Here is a 23,592-nt window from a genome sequence, read left to right as displayed (position 1 = left end):
TTTCTAGCTGATCTCTCTACAGGGTGATTTGTGTGTAGCTGATCTCTCTGCAGGTTGATTTGTTTGTAGCCGATCTATCTACAGGTAATCTGTTTGTAGCTGAACTCTCTATAAGGTGAGTTGTTTGTAGCTGATCTCTCTGCAGGTTGATTTGTTTTAGCTGAACTCTCTACAGGCTGATTTGTTTGTAGCCGATCTCTCTACAGGGTAATTTGTTTGTAGCTGAACTCTCTACATGGTGGTTTCTTTGTTGCTGAACTCTCTACAGGGTGTTTTGCTTGTAGCTGATCTCTCTACAGGGCAATTTGTTTGTAGCTGATCTCTCTACAGGGTGATTTTTTGTAGCTGACCTCTCTTCAGGGTGATTTGTTTCTAGCTGATCTCTCTACAGGGCGATTTTTTGTAGCTGACCTCTCTTCAGGGTGATTTGTTTCTAGCTGATCTCTCTACAGGGTGATTTTTTGTAGCTGACCTCTCTTCAGGGTGATTTGTTTCTAGCTGATTGCTCTACAGGTTGATTTGTTTGTAGATGAACTCTCTACTGGGTAATTTACTTGTAGCTGAACTCCTTACTTTGTGTCTAGTTTGTAGCTGATCTCTCTACAGGGTGATTTGTTTGTAGCTGAACTCTCTCCACAGTGACTTGTGTGTAGCTGAATTCTGTGTAACTGAATTCTCTAGAGAGTGACTTAATTGTAGCTGAATTCTCTACACAGTGCATGACTTGTTTATAGCTGAACTTTCTTCAGTGTGACTTGTAATGTTCTGAATCTCTATAGTGATATATTTGCTTAACTCTCCACATGGTGACTGTCTTCTTGCTGAACTGTCTATAAGATTAACTGTTTGCAGCTGAACTCCCTACAGAATAACTTGTGATGTAATAAAATTCTATAATGGAGTAAATAAATTAGCCGAATGCTCTATTAGGGTGACTGTTCTATTAGAGTATCTCGATCTCGCATTTGCTACACGGAGTTGGCTTTCGAATCATAACTCTGTGGTTTGTAATCCGATTCTTCTGTACTACTGCAAGGACTTTCTATGAAGATTATTCCAGCTATACACCGATTTTCAGCTCATTGCTCTAAGCGGTTTGCCTAGTAGGCGTGAAAACTAATACTTTTTTATTCATAAAAATCGATCGCGTAATTGTGACACAGGTTGGGTTTTGTGTCATATCTCCGTGGTCTTTATCTCGATTCCTTTCAAACCACCAAAAGGCACTCCTACGATGGTTACTCCATCTACATAGCAATTTTCAACTCATTCCATGAAGCGGTTTACCCTGTAGGTGTGACAACAAATCGATCTTGTTTTACGCGAATAAGCGGTCATAACTCCTGAACCATTCATCGGATTTGTACCAAATTTGATGCTAAGATTCGCCTTTGGACTCCCTTTCTGTGTGCCAAATTTCAAGGCGATCGGAGTACGCGTTTGCTTGTTATAGCAATTTTTGCAAGTGTGCGAAAAGACGAAGAAGAAGAAAAAACGAAGAAAAAAAAAACGAAACTTTGGCAGCTCGTATCTCGGAAATGGCTGGAGCGATTTCCTTCAAATTTGGAATGTAGAGTCCCTTGGCTGGCGGGCAACTGTGTAGCAAATTTGGTTCCAATCAGATAAGTGATCACCGAGATACAAAGGTGTGAAAATGACGTTTTCGTTCTTCCTGTCAATATACTCACTGGTGTGGCGCGCCGGCTTCTTGGGCCGCACGACACACTATCGTGTGTCTTGATATCATGTACTACATGCAGTTTGCAACTAACTATAACAATATTGCTTACTAACAATTATAGCAGCATTTTCCCTCATACAATCATCCACAATAATACCAATGTCTGTTATGGGAATATCATTGTCTTCACTGGTACTACCTGGCTTAGGTTTACAATATGTGACAAAATTCTTCACTTTTTCCTTGTGCATTATCAGTTCCATTACAGCAAATGTTATCAGTGGTAGTGTCACTAAAGCAATGATGACATCTAGCAATAATCTGGATGAAAACTCTCAACAAGTGGTACCACTGTAACTAGTACCATAAGTTGTAGAATAATTCCATCAAAAATGTTGAGAACATCATTTGCATATTGTTTTAGCAGTAGATGTATTGAGGCTAATATTGTAGATATGGTGACCAGCAATACTTGAGTGGTGTTGTTGTTGGATGGATTAGAAATAATTACTACTATAATCACCAAGAAAGCCGTATGAATACAATTAGCACATTATGTACAAAAGCCATGCCGGAATAGCCACCAACTATTTATAAACTTAAGGTTTGCTCAACCTGTGCTGCATGGAATCAGTGTTTATTCTAGGGCTGTTGCCTGTTAGAGGGGGAACCCCCCCTAAACTCTCAGACTCACCCCTAAAATTGTGAGTGACTCCTACACTTCTTGTTGTTGCACACAAAACTTATCAAAAATGCTCTCAGATTCAATCTCAGAGTGTCTTCCCAGGTTAAAAATTACCGTATCTGGAAATTCTTTCAGATTCAGTGTCAGATCTCTTAATTATAAAAATCTCCCTAGGGTACATATGTAACTAACAAAAATTCCTACAGGCAATAATAATAATGATAGCTATTCAATATCAGTTTCATAGCTTTTGTAGGGACCCGCCGATTATGCTCATTATTTTACCTATTATGCTATGCTGCACTGCTCAAAAATTCACCTATTATGCTTAAATTAATGCTCAATATTTACCTATTATGCTCGATTATGCTCAATGTCCATGCTTTAGTTCATATGCTTTGCTACTAGTTTAACACTGTATAGAAAGAAAAAAATGAGTGGCTGGAATACAAATAATAAATTCTTGCTGCATGCCTGCATGTAAGAGAAAAGATCGATATACTCTAATAGAACAGTCAGTTTGATGATTGTTCTATTAGAGTTACTGACTGCTCTATTAGAGTATATCGATCTTATTTTGCAATTGTCATTTTTCCAACAAGAATTTACACTATCGTACAAATATTTAACCTATTATGCTGGCATTATGCTCAATGCTTTTAGGTACCTATTATGCTCAAAATTATGCCAGCATAATCGGCGGGTCCCTAAGCTTTTGTGATAGTATGTTTAAAATTAATGTCAAAATGTCCTTTCAGAAAGTGTAAATTTGTAAAAAATTCTAAGCCACTTTGCTTTCAAATGCCATGTGCAGCTGCCAGCAATATACTACCAGATTTAAACTTAGAAAGCCTGATTAAAAATTTCTGGAACCGTGAAAGTACTTTATAATATTAAATTTCAAATAGCCTCAGTGGCGGATCCAGGGGGGGGAAGGGGGGGGGGGGGGGGGGCTTTGGGGGCTGAAGCCCCCCCCCCCCCCCCTTCATATTTAGGCTTTACTTGGTCAATATGCTGAGTATTATAGTGAAATTTTGTCTTAGCATAATTATATGATCACTGATAATACAAATACTCATAAAACCACCTTATAAACATCTTTCCAAGGTATTATCAGTGGATTTATGTTAAAGTTTATGCAACAAGGACCCGAATCAGCATTGGAGGTGTACAAGATCGAGATACTCTAATAGAGCAGTCAGCTAACTACTCTAATAGAACATTCACTGGAAACATGTAGTTGGTTGGTTCTGTTATGGAATTTTTCCAAATCTGCCTGCGTCTATACATACAATGAAGTGCATTGGTCTGTTTAAAGGGCTTCATTCATCTACTTGTGTAGTTAATATGTATGACAATACTTAATTCAGGTACACAATTACCATTGAAAATGCTCTCAGATTCAATCTAGTATTGTTCAAATTTCAAAATTTTCCACTTTCAACATTCTTATTCTGACATGCACATATTCAGTGTTGTGCAATTGTGAGAGGGGTGCATCATGTACTTGGTTGTCTGTACTTACCCAAACTTTTCCATTACCAAAATGCTTCAGAGAGCCATACCTATAATCTAAAGGCAGTATATAAAATATCTACAGGCAGAAAATATTATGAATTTTATGTGGAAATGTTTCCATTTGCAGTATTTTAGCATCTATTTTTCAAACTTTTCCTGGGGGGGGGGGGGGGGCATGCCCCCAGACCCCCCTAGTTCCAGCATACTTTGCATGCTGGGAAGTGTGCTTTGCACACCTCTACCCAAGAGATTGGTACCTTGAGTTAGCCCCCCCCTTTTATAAATCCTAGATCCGCCCCTGAGCCTATTAAAATTCTTAGAAAACATCCCACCCATGCAGATCTTTTATTTGCTAGTGCTTTTGTGGTACCATACAATAATGGCCAATGCATGATATCACACAAATTGTTTGTTCAACAGATTCAACATACGCAGTGTGCTACTAAAGGAATAATTGTGTTCGTGAGGTGTACATGGTTGTCCAGGTTGTCGCAATCACAAAAAGTAACACTCATAACACAATATTAAATGACTAACCAGTTTGATAATTAGTCAGTGGCTTTTTTTACATAGTTGTGAACTTAGAAAACTATATGTAGGTTTTCACCTGGTCACCCCCCAAAATTACTGATCCCCCTGCCAAAAGGAGAGATCCTAGAATAAACACTGACTGGAATTGCAATCCAAATTATATAAACATTCTGATAGAACAGTCACCAGATTTTTGGATATGCATGAAAGCTGCTCTTCCCTGCTATAGGGGCACAGAAACATACATACAACTGATCCCGAATACAACAACATAAAGTATATACTACAAAGACAATAAACACAGCAACAGTTAGCAGATAACTACAACACATAATTATAATTATTACAAAAATCAAACTATTAAAAATTAAAATTTTGTAAATCAGTCATTTTCCAAAAGATGCTGTAACATTCATTGCCATAGTAACTATTTGGTTGCATACAGTAAAAAGATGGTACTGATAAACTGTTCCACCAGTAGGTCTTTTCAAATGGAAAAAAAATCTCTGTAAATAAAAGTCTAAATCAACATGAGACAGCAATATACGGGGTGCAAAAAGGCACACCTACGATGGTTACTCCATCTACACAGCAATTTTCAGCTCATTCCTTCAAGGGGTTTACCCTGTGGGCGTAACAGAAGTTTGATTTTATTTTATGCGAATAACTCCATGAATGTTCAACCAAATTTGGTGCTGAGATTCACTTTACTGTGTGTCAAATTTCAGTTTGATCAGAGTACTATGCATTTGTATGTTATGGCAGATTTTGCAAAGTGTGCAAAAAGTAGCAGAAGAAAATGAAGAAAAATGATATTTTTCTCACTTGTAGCTATCTCGGAAATGGTTGAAGCAATTTTCTGTATGTAGACTCCCCTACCTGGTGAGCACGTCTGTAGCAAATTTGTTTACACTCAGATAAGAGATCACAGAACTACATATGTGTGAAAATCACTTCAGCTAACCATTTCGAGAGAAGAAATAGACACCATCTACATTGACTTCAGGAAAGCCTTTGATAGTGTGCCACACAACAAATTATTGTTTAAATTGTGGAACATAGGAATCACAGGTACTCTATGGAATTGGTTTAACAGCTACCATCATATTTAAGTAACAGATCTCAGTGTCTCTGTTGATAACCGCCTATCAGATTGCCTACCTGTAATCTCTGGTGTTCCCCAGGAAAGCATTCTGCCTTTCCTGATCTTTACAAATGATCTGCCATCTACCATCATATCTCAACTACTTGAATTTGTAAATGATACAAAGTGCTTTCGGCAAATCATTTTCATACTGGACATACAGCAGCTTCAAGACCTCAACTTTTTATTTAATTGGACTATTAGCAATGATCTGTCATTTAACCTCTCAAAATTTGTATTCATGAGCTTCCATTATAAATTCAATTCTAAGTACATAATAAATGACCACATAATCAATGAATCCTCCAGTTGCAAAGATCTAGGGATTATTTTCACTAATTCATTGTCATGGAAAAAGCATTATGAAATGATTTCCTCTAAAGCATACAAGTTACTTGGACTGCTATGTAGAGTATTAAAGGTTTCACATTGTTCTCAGGCTAGAAAATCCCTTAATTTACATATCACTAGTAAGATATAAACTATTATACTGCCTCACATTGTGTAGACCTTACTGTATTTGTTGAAAGACATTGAATTAATTGAGAAAGTACAAAGGCATACTACTAAATTCATACTCTCCGATTACACACTTCAGACTATAGGACTAGCAATTTGGTATGTTGCAATTGATGCCGGTATGTTTACAAAATATCTGACATATCCTTTTTTCATCAAATCACTTAAAACTCCTACAGATAAGTTCAATATCTTGAACTATGTCAGCTTCAATACTGGTTCAACTAGATCTTCTGGCACCAAACTACACCACAATACAGCCCACTGATATCAGTGCAGCTATGAACTCTATTTTTTTTTGCCTACCTACACTATGGAACTCTCTGTCAATAATTGATCATACACAATCATTCGCTGTAATAAAACAGAAAGAAATTTTTTATGGAATCATTTCCTAGCTAACTTTGAAAATTTTCCTTGTTATTTTCATTACTTAGTTTGTCCCTCTTCCTGTTGTTCCAAGAATCCTGCATCTAACAATTTTAACCACTTGTAACTAAGTATGTAGATGTTAGTGTATAGTATTTATTTAATGTATGTTAGGCTATCAGTGTAGGTCACTGGTAGACCCTCAAAATGACTATTCTGTAAAGCATTAAAACAACATTTTTTTCTTCCTGTCAATTTACTCACCGTGCTGCATGCTGGGCCAGATTATTGGGCCACACACTTGATGTGTGCATTAAAATTTCATGTCACCCTCCCTTAACCACAAAATTATCAGTTGTAATGATGATGAAGATATAATAGTGGAAAGGATCAGAGTGTCTAACACAATATAGAACCTCTACAAATGATTCAGTGGGATTCTCTCAGATGTGTTAACAAGTGCACACTACCAGAAAAAGGAAATGTGATGATTGCACATGGGAGGAAAAAAGAAATGTGATGATTAAAACAATCTTCACATATAGAATATACTACAAATCGCAGAATTTTACAGAGAAATCCCTTTGAATCACACTGAATCATTTGTAGAGGCTCTGTATTGTGTTGGACACTCTCCTCTCAATTATTAACTCGTACCCTGTATACTGAATGTTGTTGACCTTTATCCTCTCTTTCTTTCAGTCATCTCCTGAGACTGGCAACCACTAGTACACTTACACATGTACAGTATATCTACTGTACCAACACTGTATGTCCTTCCTGTAGCTGGATAGATGTTTCAGACAAATTTTGCAAAAAAGAAATCAATACTTGGATTATTACAGGCACAGCATCTTACTAATACAGGAAGTGATAATATCTTGGTCTAAAGCTTCTGTGGGGCATGAGTGTTGATTGAAGAATGATGGCAGTAGTTGTATAATCAAGCAATTGCTAAGCAATTGCTAAGCAGAATATTCACTGTACAACAAGATGATAGCTACAACCTTGTCTTGTTGGGTGCAATGCACATCCAATGTGGAACTACAGTAGAGATCATAGTATGTGGCTGCATATACATATAAAGTAAAGAAGTATGCTTTGCTTAATTGAATTAAAATCTACGCAGTCTTTATGTGAACATATTTTGGAAAACCATCCTTTTCTTTTCCACACATAGAAAAGTTTGTAAATTGAAAATTTCAGCATTTTTTTAAAATTAATATTTTTGCACATTTGGGTTTGTAAAACAAGTACCGCATAAAAACAGCCTACAGTATAGCTAGCTGTGAAAAAAGGTGCGACCTTAAAAGGTCTGGGTGAAAAAGTTGTGAAATCAAAGGTGGCAACCAACAAATGGCTGCAATGATGTTAATGCTATAATAAACTTTAAAAATGCACAGTGACAGAGCCAATATTAGCAATAACCACTCCTTGGCCACCACCTTTGATTTCACTCGACATACTTTCTTTTAACCTTTTTTTCCTTTTCACTACAAGGAATTGTTGAAGACTGCATTACAACTGAAGAACAGAAATGAGACAAATGTTGAAGGTGCCTAGCTATGTACTAGCATCTGTTGCCATTTTTTCATTATGCTGCTCTATTATAAGTACTGTATATACAAAGTAATAAATACTGTACCGCATAAAGGTGAATTCATATTTTATTTTTTTGCCATTGTTTTATTATAGGCAGGCAGCACAGCTGATTTGCCTAGGATGTACAATCACACACACAGCATTATTCATACACAAATACTGACTGTATTTATTCTGTCTATCGATCTTTAGGTGTTGAAACTAATAGTCCAAAAATTCTACCTTGGCTCAAACAAAAACAGACCACAGCCCCATAAAGTGAATAAAATTACAGTGATTTATAGATTTGAGGTTTGTTTTGTCTCATTATAAGGAGTTTTTAAAAATAGTTGTTCCAATACTGAATATAGACAGGGTTAGAATATATAATATTGGAACACTATTTTTACTGTGACAATATTACAGTACATTACTGTGTTACAATTACAAATTATACATTGTTATAATATTGTAAAATCAATATACTGAAGTTTGTGATGAATTTATTTATTTATTAGACAACTATCCCTCTAGGGACCTGCAAGGAGACTAACAGTAAGCCTGTGAAGCAGGAGTCAGAAACCTGTAACTGAAAATCATACTAAATGTATATAGAAAAAATCCCAGGCCAGGTGGTGACTTGATCCACAAACAGCTTGCAGTCTAGGCAAGTGCCTGCAGAGCCACACAACCTGGGATCCAGGATTTCCTCTGCAGTCAGCCAGTACTTAAAATCTTGACTTCTCGTCTTTTCATTAAGTTAATTTATTAGACAATTATCCCACTAGGGACTTGCAAGGAGAATTTAATATTCTAAAGAGAAAACTTTGCATGATTGCATGACACTTTTAACATACAGTATAGGTACAAACATCATCTACACCTTTTCTATATAGATCACTATTTAGAAAGAGAGCATCAACTGGAGAAACAACACATGCTGCAGCAAGTAACATGTGGTCAGTCCATCATCTCAGTAGTGTAACCATATCATAACACAATGTATATGTATGATTTAATGTGAAAGGATGATAGCACTCATATCAGTTAAAATACTTGTAAAAGTGTCTCAGAATGAATCCCACCTCTGATGGGCTTTTCTTCCTTTGAGTTGGAAAACTAGTCAGCGAATTTTCTAGGATCACTCCTGAAACCAGGCTTCCATACACATCCAGTTTTATGATTTTAAGAGATCATAACTCAAAATAGGAATATGCCATCAACTTCAAATTTGATCTGTGATGTGTGTGACAGCAGTCTGCAAAAATTTCAGGTAAATAGCATGCTGGCATGTCACACTACAGTTGGTCAAAGTCAAGAAATTTGATGTGTGTGGAAGCCTGGTTTGTCAAACTTGGTCACCAATGATTATCAAATGGTTGCAAATCCTCTGGGTAAATTTCTTATTCAACTCTTGACCGTGACAAATTGTTCAACTTTGAATATCTAATAACTAAGTGAGTGTGTGGGGGGGGGGAGGGGGGGAAACTATTTCCCCACATTAAAAAATAGACTGTCCCCTCATTTTTTCCAATGCCCAGTTGCTAAAGTAAAGCAACTATTATACTCATTAGCCAGTTCATTTTGTATTAATGTGCTACGATTCATGTTAACGGTTATGCAAGAATGGAACACTGCATGAATAAGTGCTGGGTGTGCACAAGATCGAGATACTCTAATAGAGTAGTGAACTACAGTATTAGAACAACATTTATCAAAATCATATCATTGTTAATCTTTCTCCATTAACAGATTATCTATGCATAGTCAAGAGCATGATCTATCTGAAATGCTTTAATTTACTAAATATCTACTTGTACAGAACAATGATAGTCACTGCCATAATATAGGATTATTGCACACATGTACCACTGAAAATGCTCTCGGGTTCAACCTCCAAGCATTTAAATTTCAAAATTTTATTGAGAGGAAAACGTTTCTTGAGAGGGCATGTCTTCACACCACCTAGTAATGGCATGCTAGTGTGCTTTGCATACTAAGGAACGGTTAATTATTTTAAAGTACTTTGTAACTTCCAGCCACCCCACGTGACTTGCCCCCTCATTGTTGAGTACTGTTCTTCCCCTGCAGTACACAGTAATAAATACTAGCTATAGCCTCATTAATGCATGTAGCCATAATACATAATGGCCTTTTTTCAAAGCTTTCAATTAACACACCCGTAACAGCAATTTACAGGAAGGAGTAATAGTGCAAGGCAAATCCCTTCTGGTTTATAATGTGAGGACTACTAATCCCAAATACCACAGCCAGCCCCATCCTATTACAAATTATGATTAATCCGACAACCATAGCAGCTTTTACTAAACAACAGAAATTCAAAATATAACTACTGTAAATGATCAATCACACATAGCCACTGTTGCCAGCAACCATTGCTATAGTGTTATTCATTTCTTTAACAGTTACTGTAAGCAACCATTTTACTGCTATGCTATTAAGCATCTATCACTATGGTAACAAATCAGACATTTACTTCCAATAGAAAGCCAATCTGATTAGTATTACAGATATTTGTTGATGGACCTTGACAAACAAGTGTAATACCAATTCTATTGGCTAATTGCTTGACATTATTGTTGACTATTCATTTACATTTCCTTCTTTTTGTGATTAGGTAAATACTGAACAAGCAGTACTATACCTGAATGGATTCATCAGCCAATTTCTAATGTCATAAACCAGCTATGAGAGAATAGGATAGTTGTTTTACAAATTGATTATTTCCTGTAAATGGATACATGCAAACATACTAGCTTAATATATACACCCTACTGTATGTATGTATGCAAACATTTGGGGTATTGCTCACCTGGTCATGTATGTGTTTACACAATCCCACATCATATTACTCATATAGTTGCAGTCCTACACTTTATTCCAATAGAGATGACCAAATAAGGTAATGTACTACAATCTGTTTACAGTGATTTAATTGAGTATATGAGAAGCCAGCAGTTTCAACTAGGAAGACAAAAGGGATTCAGAAGCCATTGCTGACTAGTACAAGGTGCACTACCTGTATCTACCAAACATCATCATCAAAAAGCAACATTAATGAATGGATATATGGTTATCTATACCTTAGGTATATATTCAAAGTCTGTATGAGTTGATTTAGTCTCGGATGGAAAAACAAATTGTCAAAATACATATGACTATCAAAACTTCCTACATAGATGGCTGTTCTGAGAGCCTGTTGTCTTATATAAATTAACCTTGTTTTCATTATATAGCATGCTCACTATCCATAAATCCAATCTCAGGAATTGTAATTTCTAAAGTGAGTTTGCTTTCAAAATAGCATGCACACCAACAGAGATACCCTCATTGAAAGCTTGATTTTAAATTTTAACCATCATTGGAATATCCTAATACTTTTCCTGGTAGCTGGACATCCGCTCAAATCTTTTAGCTTGTTGGTGTGCCTTGTGGTATCATACAATTACACAGCCAATACAACCAATGCTTGCAGTGCACTACTAACTGAATTGTGCACATGACTGCCCTATACAGTAAAAGGCAGCCTAGTGACAACATTCACTGGACTTTATCACAAGAAGTGGTCACGACGTTGTTTATTACTGTGCAGATAATATTATGCTATGATCACAATATTTATGCATCAAGCTAAGGCAACCATAAGATCTGGCTTCATCCAATGCCAATCACAAAAATCAACACTCATGAGTCAACCTATAATTAGTCAAGTAACTATTTCAACTATTGTGAACTTGTACAAGTGTAGCTTTCTAAGTTACTATCATATAGCTAGACTTTCATCTACATAGTCACCCCCAAATTCTGATTCCCCTCAAAGGAGAAATCCTAGAATTAACACTACATATGACATCAAGCAGAATCCAAAGTAATGCATACTACTGTACCTACTGTACTGAATCAGATTGGTCACTGGATTGGGTGTTTTTGATTTGTTCTGGCTAAAACATACCTAGGCACGGTAAGCTGTTAGGTAGCATAAGTTTATTTCACTACGTACAGTACATACAGTTTGTTAAACCAAATCATTAGCAATGCATTTGATTTCCAGTTTAAGCTATTCAGTACAGAAGTAGTTGGTCCCATAGACACCAAGATTTAAATAATAACTTAACAAGCAACCCTCATATCATGGTATGTGCAAATTAACAGCTCACCAGTTAGCTAACCAAAGTAAGTCACTTTAGTCAATGACCCAGTAATTATCAAACAGTTCTTCACATTAAAGACATTAGATACTGAGCAAGTAAGTGTAAGGATTGTGGTTACCATTTTAGCTATTAGCTTAATTGTACAAATATGTACTAAAAGTTTCTACACAGTAATAAATTAATTAATACATGTACAAGCAGCCAATGTAAATTTATTTTTGTATATAAAGTACAACTGTATAGGACCATGCCACATATAACCGAGTACATGTACCAATGAGACAACCTAACAGTATAAACAGTGTACATGTGTAGCTAGCTAGCACATTGTGTTCAATGATACATGCAGTAGCTACTCCAATATAAACACCAGCCATTTAACAGTACAGTGAACTTGTTAACAGGGCCACTTAGTGAAGTGGAACCTCATTAATGTGGCCATAAAACAAAGTAGCCTTATTATCAAAGCTTTCACCAAATTAACACCTGCAACAGCATTTGACATAAATACATGTGTGGATTAGAGACCTACTATAGCATCATGGATTTTGAAAACCAAGAGATTTAAAACATGAAGATTTGATTTCTCTAGGTCTAAAACTGACTTAGATTATGGGGGCATTTTATATGCGCATATAGTCATTGTGGGATTGGGTTATGTTGCTTAAAAATCATTACACAATGTTAAAATAAGTGTGGAAGACTGAACATGTGTTTGTTGAAGAGCTATAAAATTCAAATTTATATCGCTGCTTCCTAACATTACAGTAATAGAATGGAGTGGTTGAACCCGTGTTGGCCTTGGTGAACAGTCTGGGCTATCAGCCTGCAATATGCATAGCAAATCAATGATCGAAAGTGAGATTTGCAATGCTTGAGCTCTTTCTGCTAGCAAGTCTGCGAACCCATTTGCTAGATAGTCTAATCGAGGATTTTAATTATAAAGATCTCAATATTTTTCAAAAATCAAAGCTTATTATGCGTGTCATTATCTAAGATTGAATATATACGTATACTACAGTGAAAAGTAGGAATATAACAATTATTCTGGAGGAATAACGGCTGTAGAATAATAGATATGGCTTCTCAGAACTAAACTAGGCTCTTACAAGCAGCAACTTTTGAAAGTCTGACTGAAAGTTTTGATACACTGACTGTCTGCTCAACTGGCTTCTTTATTGAGGGATTATTGTGCTGGTTTCACCAGTTTGGTTTGTGGCCACTGGCCTTTTAACCTATTAACAAAAATTAAGCTACAGTATCCAGCAGTAACTATATAAATGTAGATTAAGTTTTACTACTAGATCAATACTTAATAATAGTAACAAGATTTCAACTTATTATAATTGTGACCAGGCCCTGTGAAAACAGCATCTGGGTACAAAAACTTTGCATACTTTCTAAACTTTTACAACTTACATAATATTTTATGCCATGCCATCATGCTATGGCCACAAATACTAAGATAATAACCTGTGTGTATGAAGGGTATAGTTTGTATGTGCCCACATGCACTATTTTCGCAGGTCCAGTTATCATAACAACACTCATTATAGTTCTGTACAATACTGTGCTTATATAATATTTGGTATAACAGTTGTATATACAGCACAATCAGAAAAGTGACAAAATGTAATGGAGCATGTAAATAATCACTGCATAATAGCTTATGTACAGTATATTGTTTTTAAAAGATAATTAATATTAAGTATTCCCTTAGATAAACATTGTACAAAATTATGTATGAATCACTTCAAGGGTCTATAAGCAGGATTATCATCCATGATCACTTTATCACTTGTAGCATAGGCTGGATTTTGCTGTAACTTTATGTCTACAGTAGTGTGGCTGGGTGAGCTCACTACTTCATACAATACTTCATCAGTTGATGTGATTGGGTGTTTATCATGTGATATCTCATGAGGAGTACTATAGGTGGGATTTTTCAGTTCATTTTCACTATGAGGAAGTTTATCAATAATTATTTCATAATCTGGAGCTGCTGCAGGTGTTTGTTGAGTAGCAGAGTTGGTCTTCTTTATAGCAATAATAATGACAATCAGAGCAGCAATTGCAACAACAGCAATTATAGCAATGACAGAAAATATCACAACAAGAACTCCAGGCTCATCAGATGAACTTGATGATGAACTTGATGATGAACTTGCTACAAGGAGGTTATTGTGGTGTGTATAACAAGACACATGGACAATAGTGAGTGTAGACAATTGTGCATTACACAAAATCAATCTATAACTTAGTTGTTCTCAAATGGTGCATGTAGTAATCGCAATCCATTATGTGATAAGATGTTTTTGTAATTTTACTTGTTATTGTACTTAGCTAAGTAATCTAATAATTATCACATGTATTAGCAGATTTTCTTACGGTAGTGTAAATTATATGTTAATAGGTAAACACACTTTTTATGGACTTGTTATTGCAGCTTGTATCTTGTATATATGCTGTTTAGGGATTCTTTGTAGGTATAAATATAGTGCATTGTACCATGTATTTCATTGTTGTATAGTTTTGAGATAAGAACATTATTATCCTTATAAATGTGTGCTATTACCAGGCAGATATGACATTGGCAACGAGGATATAACGATGGCTACTCATGGCACCATTGCAGCATTTTTCAGTTCACAAGAAACTTGGACAGTGTATGTTGAGTGTCTTGAACAGTACTTTGCAGCCAACAAGATAGAGGATCCAGACCATGTACCAACACAGAGCAATACTCCTCAGACCAGCTACTTATCAGCTCATTCACAATTTGGTGTCACCTAAGAAGCCTACAGAACTGAAGATCGCGGATCTCATAACCATAGTACAGAAGCATCGTGACCCAAAGCCGTCAGTAACTGTGCAGAGATTTTGGTTCAATGGCTGTAACGAGAATCAGTTGCAGCTTATGTGGCAGAGGTCCGTCAGCTTGCTGAACACTGTGAAGATTCCAGAACTCAGCATTGCCTCCCGGCAGAACCAGAGGTTGCCTTCGATAACGCTTTTGAGGTACATGTAGCTATGGAATCCGAATCTGCAGAAACAAATGTGAAGGACTTGCAGGCACGTTCCCAGCTTCCGTCTAACCCCTTGGTCAACAAACTGAACACTCGTGCTACACAAAACACATGCTGTCGGTGTGGAGATAAACACAAGGCAGCTGATTGTCACTTCAAGACTGCAGAATGCCACAAATGTGGAAAGAAAGGACACATTTCCCAGGTGTGTAAAAGTATACCAAAAGGACAGCCACACCCACAACAGAAGGATGGCACCTCAACTCGTCCCACTCACATAGTAAAGGAGGAGGAAGATGACTACTCTATGTACAGTATAAGGTGACAGCCACACCTGTGAAACCCCTTTTAGTGATTAACAATGCTAGCCTGGAAATGGAGGTGGACACTGGAGCTACAGTTTCTATCATCAGTGAAGAAATTTACAATCGTCTGTGGTTACCAGAAGATGCTCCCCTCTCCAGGAATCCAGTGTCAAACTGAGAACTTACAATGGTGAACAGATAGGTGTCAAGGGCTCCACCACAGTCACAGCCAAATACAAGGAACAGATTGAGCAGTTACCATTGGTGGTCACAAATGGAAGGGAAGATACTGGCTCATGAAGATCTACTTGGACTGAACTAACTCATTTTATGTTAACCATGCATGTTACTCTTTGTCCTTGCAGGATATCCTGGATACATACAGTATGCAACCATTTTCAGCTCAGAACTTGGAGTCTTAAAAGAACTACTGCTACAATTAGTGGATCCTACAGCCCAGCGCTGTTTTCACAAACCCAGAGTAGTACCCTATGCTTTGAAGACAAAAATTGAAAAACAACTGGACCAATTAATTTAACAAGGAGTGATTGAACCTATTGACTATTCTGAGTGGGTTGTCCCTATTGTTCTCATATTTAAAAAAGTTGAGACTACAAGGTTACAATCAATCAAGCTTCTCAAGTGGACAGCTATGTATACCCCGTGCCTAGAATACAGGGCTGTAGATGAAGTGTTTGCATCATTGGCTGGTGGGAAAAGATTTTCAAAACTAGACCTTTTCCATGCTTATCAGCAGATACCATTGGATAATGTATCAAAAAAGCTTGTGCCGATCAATACACATAAGGGACTGTTCCAGTACAACAGACTCCGTTTTGGTGTTTCAGCCACCCTATCCATATTCCAAATGACTATGGAAACACTTCTTCAGGGCCTCCCCAGAGTGTGTCTTTACCTTGGTAATATTTTAGTGACCGGAGAGAATGATCAAGATCACCTGACCAATTTGTCAGCAGTCTTGCAGAAACTGGCTTCAGCAGGTATGAAACTAAAGCCTGATAAATGTTTCTTCATGCTACAGGAAGTGAAGTACCTTGGTTGCAAAATATCAGCTCAAGGATTAGAGCCAACTCAGGAGAAAGTTAAAGCTATTGTGGAAGCACCTGCCCCAAGAAATGTGTCACAATTGAAGTCATATTTGGGAATGCTGAACTATAATGGCAAGTTTCTACCTAACCAGTGTTGGGAGTAACGCATTACATAAGTAAGTAACGCGTTACATAATATTATTACTTTTGTGATAACTAAGTAATATAACGAAATACGCTATAAAAAAGGTAATATAACACAAGTTACTTTACTTAGAAATGTAACGCATTACCTAAGTAATATAGTTACTGTAACGAGTCTAATATTACGTAATATTATTACTACAAGTAACGAAGTTACTAATCTCGTTAGTAATCCACTGTGTAATGCCTAGCCACAATGAAGTAATGAAGCCTACTGAATGAAGCTTATTCACCAGCTTCTTACTTATAACCAAGATTTGCACATTGCCCAACAATGCAATCATGTCACGTGATAAGGTACATGACAGCTTAAGGCTGTGGACACACAATAATATAATATGTAATATTATTATAGTTACTTTATTTTTGGGTAATAGGTAACTGTAACTAAATAGTTCTGTTGCAAGTAATGTGTAATATGTAACTAGTTACTTTTAATAAAAAGTAACTGCCCCAACACTGTACCTAACCTTTCTGCATGTCTTGCCCCATTGTACAGCTTGCTACATAAGAAGTCTCATTGGTCATGGGGAGAAAAACAACATGAAGCTTTTGAGGAAGCCAAGACTTTGTTGACATGCATCTTCATGTGTGTTCGCTCACTATGATCCACCCAAAACACTCACCTTATGGACTCGGCGCAATTTTGACCCACAAAGTTGGAGATGATGAACTACCAATTGCTCTTGCTTCACGTTCACTGGCACTAGCAGAGAAAAATTATTCACAGATAGACATGCTATTGTTTTTGGTGTAAAACATTTTCATCAGTACTTGTTTGGAAGACATTTTACGATCAAATCAGATCACAAACTTTACAGCATCTTTTGGAAGAGAAAAAAAAGGTATCCCTGTGATGGCATCAGCAAGAGTGCAGAGATGGTCTTTAACACTGCGTGCATATAACTACACAGTACAGTATGTGCCTGGTAAGGATAATCCAATGCCAATGGCTTTATCTGATTACCACTACCAATACAGCCAAGAACAGTACCAATGCCTCAAGAGTTAGTGTATTAGCTAGAAGGCTTACAGATTTCTTCAGTAATAGTGGACCAAATCAGATCGTGGAATGCAAAATGCACAGATTTGTGCAACATGGTTGGCCAAGAACAGTTGACGCAATACTACGACCATATCACTCAAAGCAGTTGGAGTTCAGCATCCAAGAAAACTGCTTACTGTGGGAAGTAGAATTGTGATACCTATGCAGGGGAGAGAGAAGTTGCTGGCTTTACTTCACAAAGGTCATCCTGGAATATCTAAGATGAAAGGCTTAGCCTGCACTTATGTGAGGTGGCCTAACATGATGCAGACTTAGAAGCACAAGTGAAACAGTGCAACCAGTGCCAAGCTAATCAGCCTTCTCCTCCAGCTGTACCAAAGCATCCATGGGAATGGCCAGTACACCTATGGGAGAGTGGACTATGGTGGATTATTTTTAGGGAAGATGTTTTTGGTTGCTGTGGATGCCCATTCTAAATTGATGGAAATAGAGGTTATCAGTACTGCTACCACTCAAGCAACAGTTGAACATTAAAGAGAAATGTTTGCCAGATTTGGTTTACCCAAGGTGATCGTGACAGATAATGGCACTTGTTTTACCAGCAAATGTACTAAATTTACAAGACAAAACCACATCCGCCATTTTACGATAGCACCTTATCACCCATCTTCTAATGGTTTAGCAGAAAGAGCTGTGCAAACGTTCAAACAAGGAATGAAGAAACAGTTGATCAGTACAGTATACACTAAATTGTCACATTTTCTTTTTTATTACAGACTGACACCTCACACAACAACAGGTGTAGCTCCAGCAGAGTTAATGTTGAAACAGAGACCCCACTCACACATGGACTTAATTGTACCAAGTCTAAATTACAAGCAGCAACAAAGGCAGAAGTCACTACATGACAGAACCACTAGACAATGCACTTTTCAGCAAGATGACTTAGTGATGGTTCATAGTTTTAACAAGGGACCAAAGGACAATTGGTTAACAGCAACTGTTGTGAGTACCAGTGGTGGGAAATCTTACAAAATCAAACTTACAGATGGCAGAATCATGCGAAGACATACAGATCACATTCGACCTAGACAAAGTGACTGTATCCCTGATCCAGAGGATGACAGTGATGACATTCCTATCCCAGTCTTTCAGCAGCCACCTGCTAGAGGAAGGCCTACAACTGAACTTCACCATTCACAGAGATATCGTAAGCCTCCAGAACATTTTCGGACTTAAGGAGAGAGGAATATAGTAATCAGAAGCCATTATATAAGTTGTTTTTGTAATTTACTTGTTATTGTACTTAGCTACTTAAGTAATCTAATAATTATCAGCAGATTTTCTTATGGTAGTGCTAATAGGTAAACACACTTTTTATGGACTTGCTATTGCAGCTTGTATCTTGTATATATGCTGTTTAGGGATTCTTTGTAGGTTTAAATATAGTGCATTGTACCATGTATTTCATTTTTGTGTAGTTTTGAGATAAGAACATTATTATCCTTAATGCGTGCTATTACCGGGCAGATACGACAGTGCATATAAAGTTAGTCTGATTTATTAGCAAACTCCTACAAAAAAAATTCTAAATTTCTTGTCAGGTAGATCTAGTAGGTACTGTGAACTACATCACTAATTTATTGTAAATTTTGAGATGTTACATTAGGGAGGCTATAAAAGGTGGAACGGAATAGTGGAATAACAGAATAAGCAAAAAATGTAATTTACTGCAATGCAATAAATTGAAGTTAACATGCCTTGGTGTAGGCGTAGAATGGATACAGTGCAAACCTACGTACCATACCACAATAAATGAAGCCGGCATCCTCTAGCGATAAAATAGCCTTTCGGGTAAAGTAAATTAAATTCAACAACACAGAATCCATGAGATGACTGCAAGGTCCATTAGAGCGGAATTGTACATTAGCATAGTAGCCTAGTGCTAGTACCACAAACTGAAATCAATGCACTTGTTTCGGGTAAGACATGAACCAATCTTGTGGGATATGTGAGGTTTGCAGACATCATAATTATGATTCAATGTATATTAAACTGGCTTGACAGGTTTAAGATCACAAGATCATGCCACAGTGCATGGTGTGTTTGCGGACAGAAAACTTTCCCTTCCTTCCACCTGAAACCATGCATTAAGTATATGTGTCAGTGCGTATATTGTTGTATGCACTTTGTATGGTCGTCCACATATAAAGATCAAACCTTTGTATGTATAACTTGTTTGCTTGGTTGTTGTGCGTCCAATTACCGATATTGAACTTAGGTACACACATATAGTTAAACAGCAACTGAGGACCAAGGGAAGGTGGATGAAGTGCTAATTATCTGTGTTCAGCCAAACCAAATCAATTATGCTAAATATATCTGATATATATGTTTATCCATTGGTTGCTGCTATCACGGTGTGTTGCTATGCATATATGGTGCATTGCTGCAATCTTGTACTAATTAGAAGACATATTTGCTTCATGGTCAACGTTATGTATTGTGCCATATCCACAATGCTTGCCTGTGTGGTTTGTGCAAAAGTTATTACACCCTACTCCAACATTTTCCTCAGTTGCCCTTTCCCAAAAGTACTTGCGTATAGATATCTGTATGAATGTTATTTGTGTTTTGTGCAGTTATGTATATTTTATGGCAATTGTGTTTATTGTGCGATGTTATGTGGAAGATATTTGCATGAGTGTTTGTTTGTTTGTTTGGTGTTGTTGCGTACACTTTATGGCTTTGTGTAAAATGTTAGTGTGGTTAGAACTTAGGCAATAGAGCTAGGTGTGGTGGAAGGGTGGCTAGGAAAACACTATATATTATTTTGTATGCACACATACTAAATACATGGTAAGTGGTGATTGCACCCGGGGGTGTGCACTGCTTAAATATGCCGAGTGCACACTGCCAGGGGTGTTGTCATACCAATCAGCATGTTAATTACATTCTAAATATTTTTTACTACTATTTATAATAGTGATTCCAGGAGAATTTTAAATAATGAAAATAGTTTTTATTTAGCATGCCTTGTGCAGTACTCCTGAGGATCTTAGTTTTAAACCAAATGAATACAATGAAGTCATAATGCAAACTCTATATACGGTAGGTATTCATGTATTAACAGAGCAAAAATCAAAATACTTTGATAGAATAGTCAGTATGAATATTTCTTTGCACAAATATGATGTGGGATTAAACTACAGTAGTAACCGTTTCACCACTGCTGCTATCCCTATCGTTGTTTGCCATATCGGAAAATCCCTACTTCAGCTTGTAATCGTTCAATTCAAATGTATAGGTGTAAGTAAAGCATACAATGATCATGTCTCTTGTTTATGAGGGCTTTGTAGAGCATGGATTGCTATACCTAATAAACTATCTATCGTTTGCTAACTTTTCCATCACAGCTAGTATGTGTATAGAATAAGTATTTGTGCATTGTGTGTGATTGTTCTATTAGAAAATGTAATTACTGACCATTGTTTTTATCTGACTGTTGTTGTATTAGGGTAACTGGTTTATTAGAGTACTTCGCTCTTGCTGTTTGCAACAACATAATGAAGTTGTTACAGTTACACTAGGTACATACATGTATTGTTCCATTACCGTGAGGCATAATGTGTTATACATACATGTATTGCCAGAATGCAACTCATCATGAATCTACTGTAATTTTCAAATTGTTTGAGGTACCATCAAAACACATGATATCGTGTCATGTAGCCAAGTACAACCTGTGGGTATGCAACAGACAAGTGTGTACTAGAACCAAGAAACAAGTGTTTTCACATATCCATAGCTCTATAGCACTTGAATGAAAATTAATCAGTTTTGCTGCAGAAACTCCCTCAGAGTAGGGAAACCTATCTCCCATTCTAAAGTTAAGTTAAATCTGCTTAGCCATTACTGAGATATGTGCCTTCAAAGTTTGTCTTATTTTCTCCATGTTTTTTTCTTAATCTTTTACTTTTGCACATTTTAGAAACAAAAATTGTAATAGCTCACACATGCTTCGGTTAACGTACTTCACATTTGGAGGACAGCAAGAGCATACATAATACAGTACATTTACAGTCCAATTTTATGGATAGATTAGATAAAGAACAATTTAATGAAGTTATGAACAATTTTCAAAAACGTAAAAACGATTAAATTTTGCTGTTACAACTGCAGGGTAATACTAAACTGCTTGACAGAATAGTTAAAAATAGGTCTGTATAAACCCCTTGAAGGAATGAGCTGAAAATTGCAACGTAGATGGAGTAACTATCATAGGAGTGCCTTTTTGTGGTTTGAAAGGAATCCAGATACAGGCCATCAAGATATGACACAAAACTCAACTCAAAGGGTGCGACACCTTCACAAATCTGTACATGATTTGAAATCATTTCGTGATTTGTAACTTGATTTGTGATTTGAAATTGGATTTGTGATTTGAAACTTGATTTGAAATATCATTACGAGGCACGTGATTGCTATAGTGTGATTTGTAAGGTGAATTCCAGAGTTAATTCTGAGCTCTGAAGGACATTAGTTCATGATTAAGAACTAACTTGTATTGTTTATAAATATGTTTTCGAAACTAGTTTTCAAGCAGCATTAATTATTTGCATGGGCAAATCCTCAAGATTTGTAGATTAGTGATTTGGTAGCTGAAGGGCGTACTTGATTTGTAGAGGTGTCATATCCCCCGACCCAACCTGTGTCACAATTACGCAATCGATTTTTATGAATGAAAAATTGTTAGTTTTCATGCCTACCAGGCTAACCGCTAAGAGCAATGAGCTGAAAATTGGCATGTAGTTGGAATAATTATCATAGAAAGTCCTTGCAATAGCACTGAAGAATTGGATTACAAACCACTGAGTTATGATTCGAAAGCCAACTAGCTACATGTAGCAAATGCGAGATCGAGATACTCTAATATAACAGTTACCCTACTAGAGCATTCAGCTACTTTTATAACTTACTCCATTACAGAAATCAAGACACACAGTAGTACAAATAATTGGTCATAACTCTGTGAATGTACATCACATTCCTACCAAACTTGGTACTCAGATTCGTCGTAATGAGCCCTTTAAGTATACCAAAATCTAGCTTGATCGGAGTACGCATTGGCATTTTATGGCAGATTTTGTAAAGTGTGCGAAAAGATGTAGAAGAAAAAAACAAAGAAAAAAAACCTAACTTTGGCCGCTTGTATTTTGGAAATGACTTAAGCGATTTTCTTCAACTTTGGAAAGTGGATTCCCCTACCTAGCTGGCACTTCTGTAGAAAATTTGGTTTCAATCGGATAAGTGATCACGGAACTACAAAGGTGTGAAAATCAAGTTTTCTTTCTTCCTGTTAATATACTCACGGTGTGGCGCGTCGGCTTCTTGGGCTGCATGACACACTACCGTGAGTCTTGATATCCCTATATCTACTTGCACATACAAGTATGAAGACATTTTTAAAATGAAGAAATGACAACAAATTTGCAAATGTGTTGGCGTTTATCACATCATAAATAATACACGTGACACAAATACCATTGGAACTACAAAACCAAAATAAGATATTTACATGTGTCATGAGCAAGTCAATAAACTGGCATATAGGGTTAATGGTTTAAGACTTGTTTCCTTGAGTAATTGCAGAATTAAAACTTTCTTTAGAGCATGCATAATTTCATGCTTGCATTTTTTTTCATGTTTTTTTATCTTCTCCTCAATTGTAAGAAAGGCTTGGAAAACAAATCATGCATAAATTAAAAACTTTTGTTTGAAAAATATGTTTGTGTGAACTAT

At 36.6% G+C, this 23,592-nt stretch overlaps 2 protein-coding genes across 11 annotated transcripts in view; one reads left to right on the top strand and one right to left on the bottom strand.

The window, feature by feature from the left end:
- LOC136260943 (uncharacterized) overlaps window positions 1–23,592 on the top strand; it is a 196,093-nt gene that overhangs the window by 52,543 nt on the left and 119,958 nt on the right. The gene's annotated exons all lie outside the window — the stretch shown is intronic.
- The window catches only part of LOC136260990 (uncharacterized), a 43,990-nt gene continuing 34,111 nt past the window's right edge, over window positions 13,714–23,592 (bottom strand). The window contains exon 5 of one of the 2 annotated variants that reach the window (XM_066054950.1): window positions 13,714–14,367. In XM_066054950.1, coding sequence (XP_065911022.1) covers window positions 13,949–14,367 — 419 coding nt within the window. In that variant the 3' untranslated portion in view covers window positions 13,714–13,948. The remainder of the gene's footprint in view (window positions 14,368–23,592) is intronic. The other variant, XM_066054958.1, reaches the window with a different exon arrangement.

Source organism: Dysidea avara, chromosome 1, assembly GCF_963678975.1.
Source record: "Dysidea avara chromosome 1, odDysAvar1.4, whole genome shotgun sequence".
NCBI classification, from domain to species: Eukaryota; Metazoa; Porifera; class Demospongiae; order Dictyoceratida; family Dysideidae; genus Dysidea; species Dysidea avara.
This window is presented reverse-complemented; position numbering and strand designations above follow the sequence as displayed.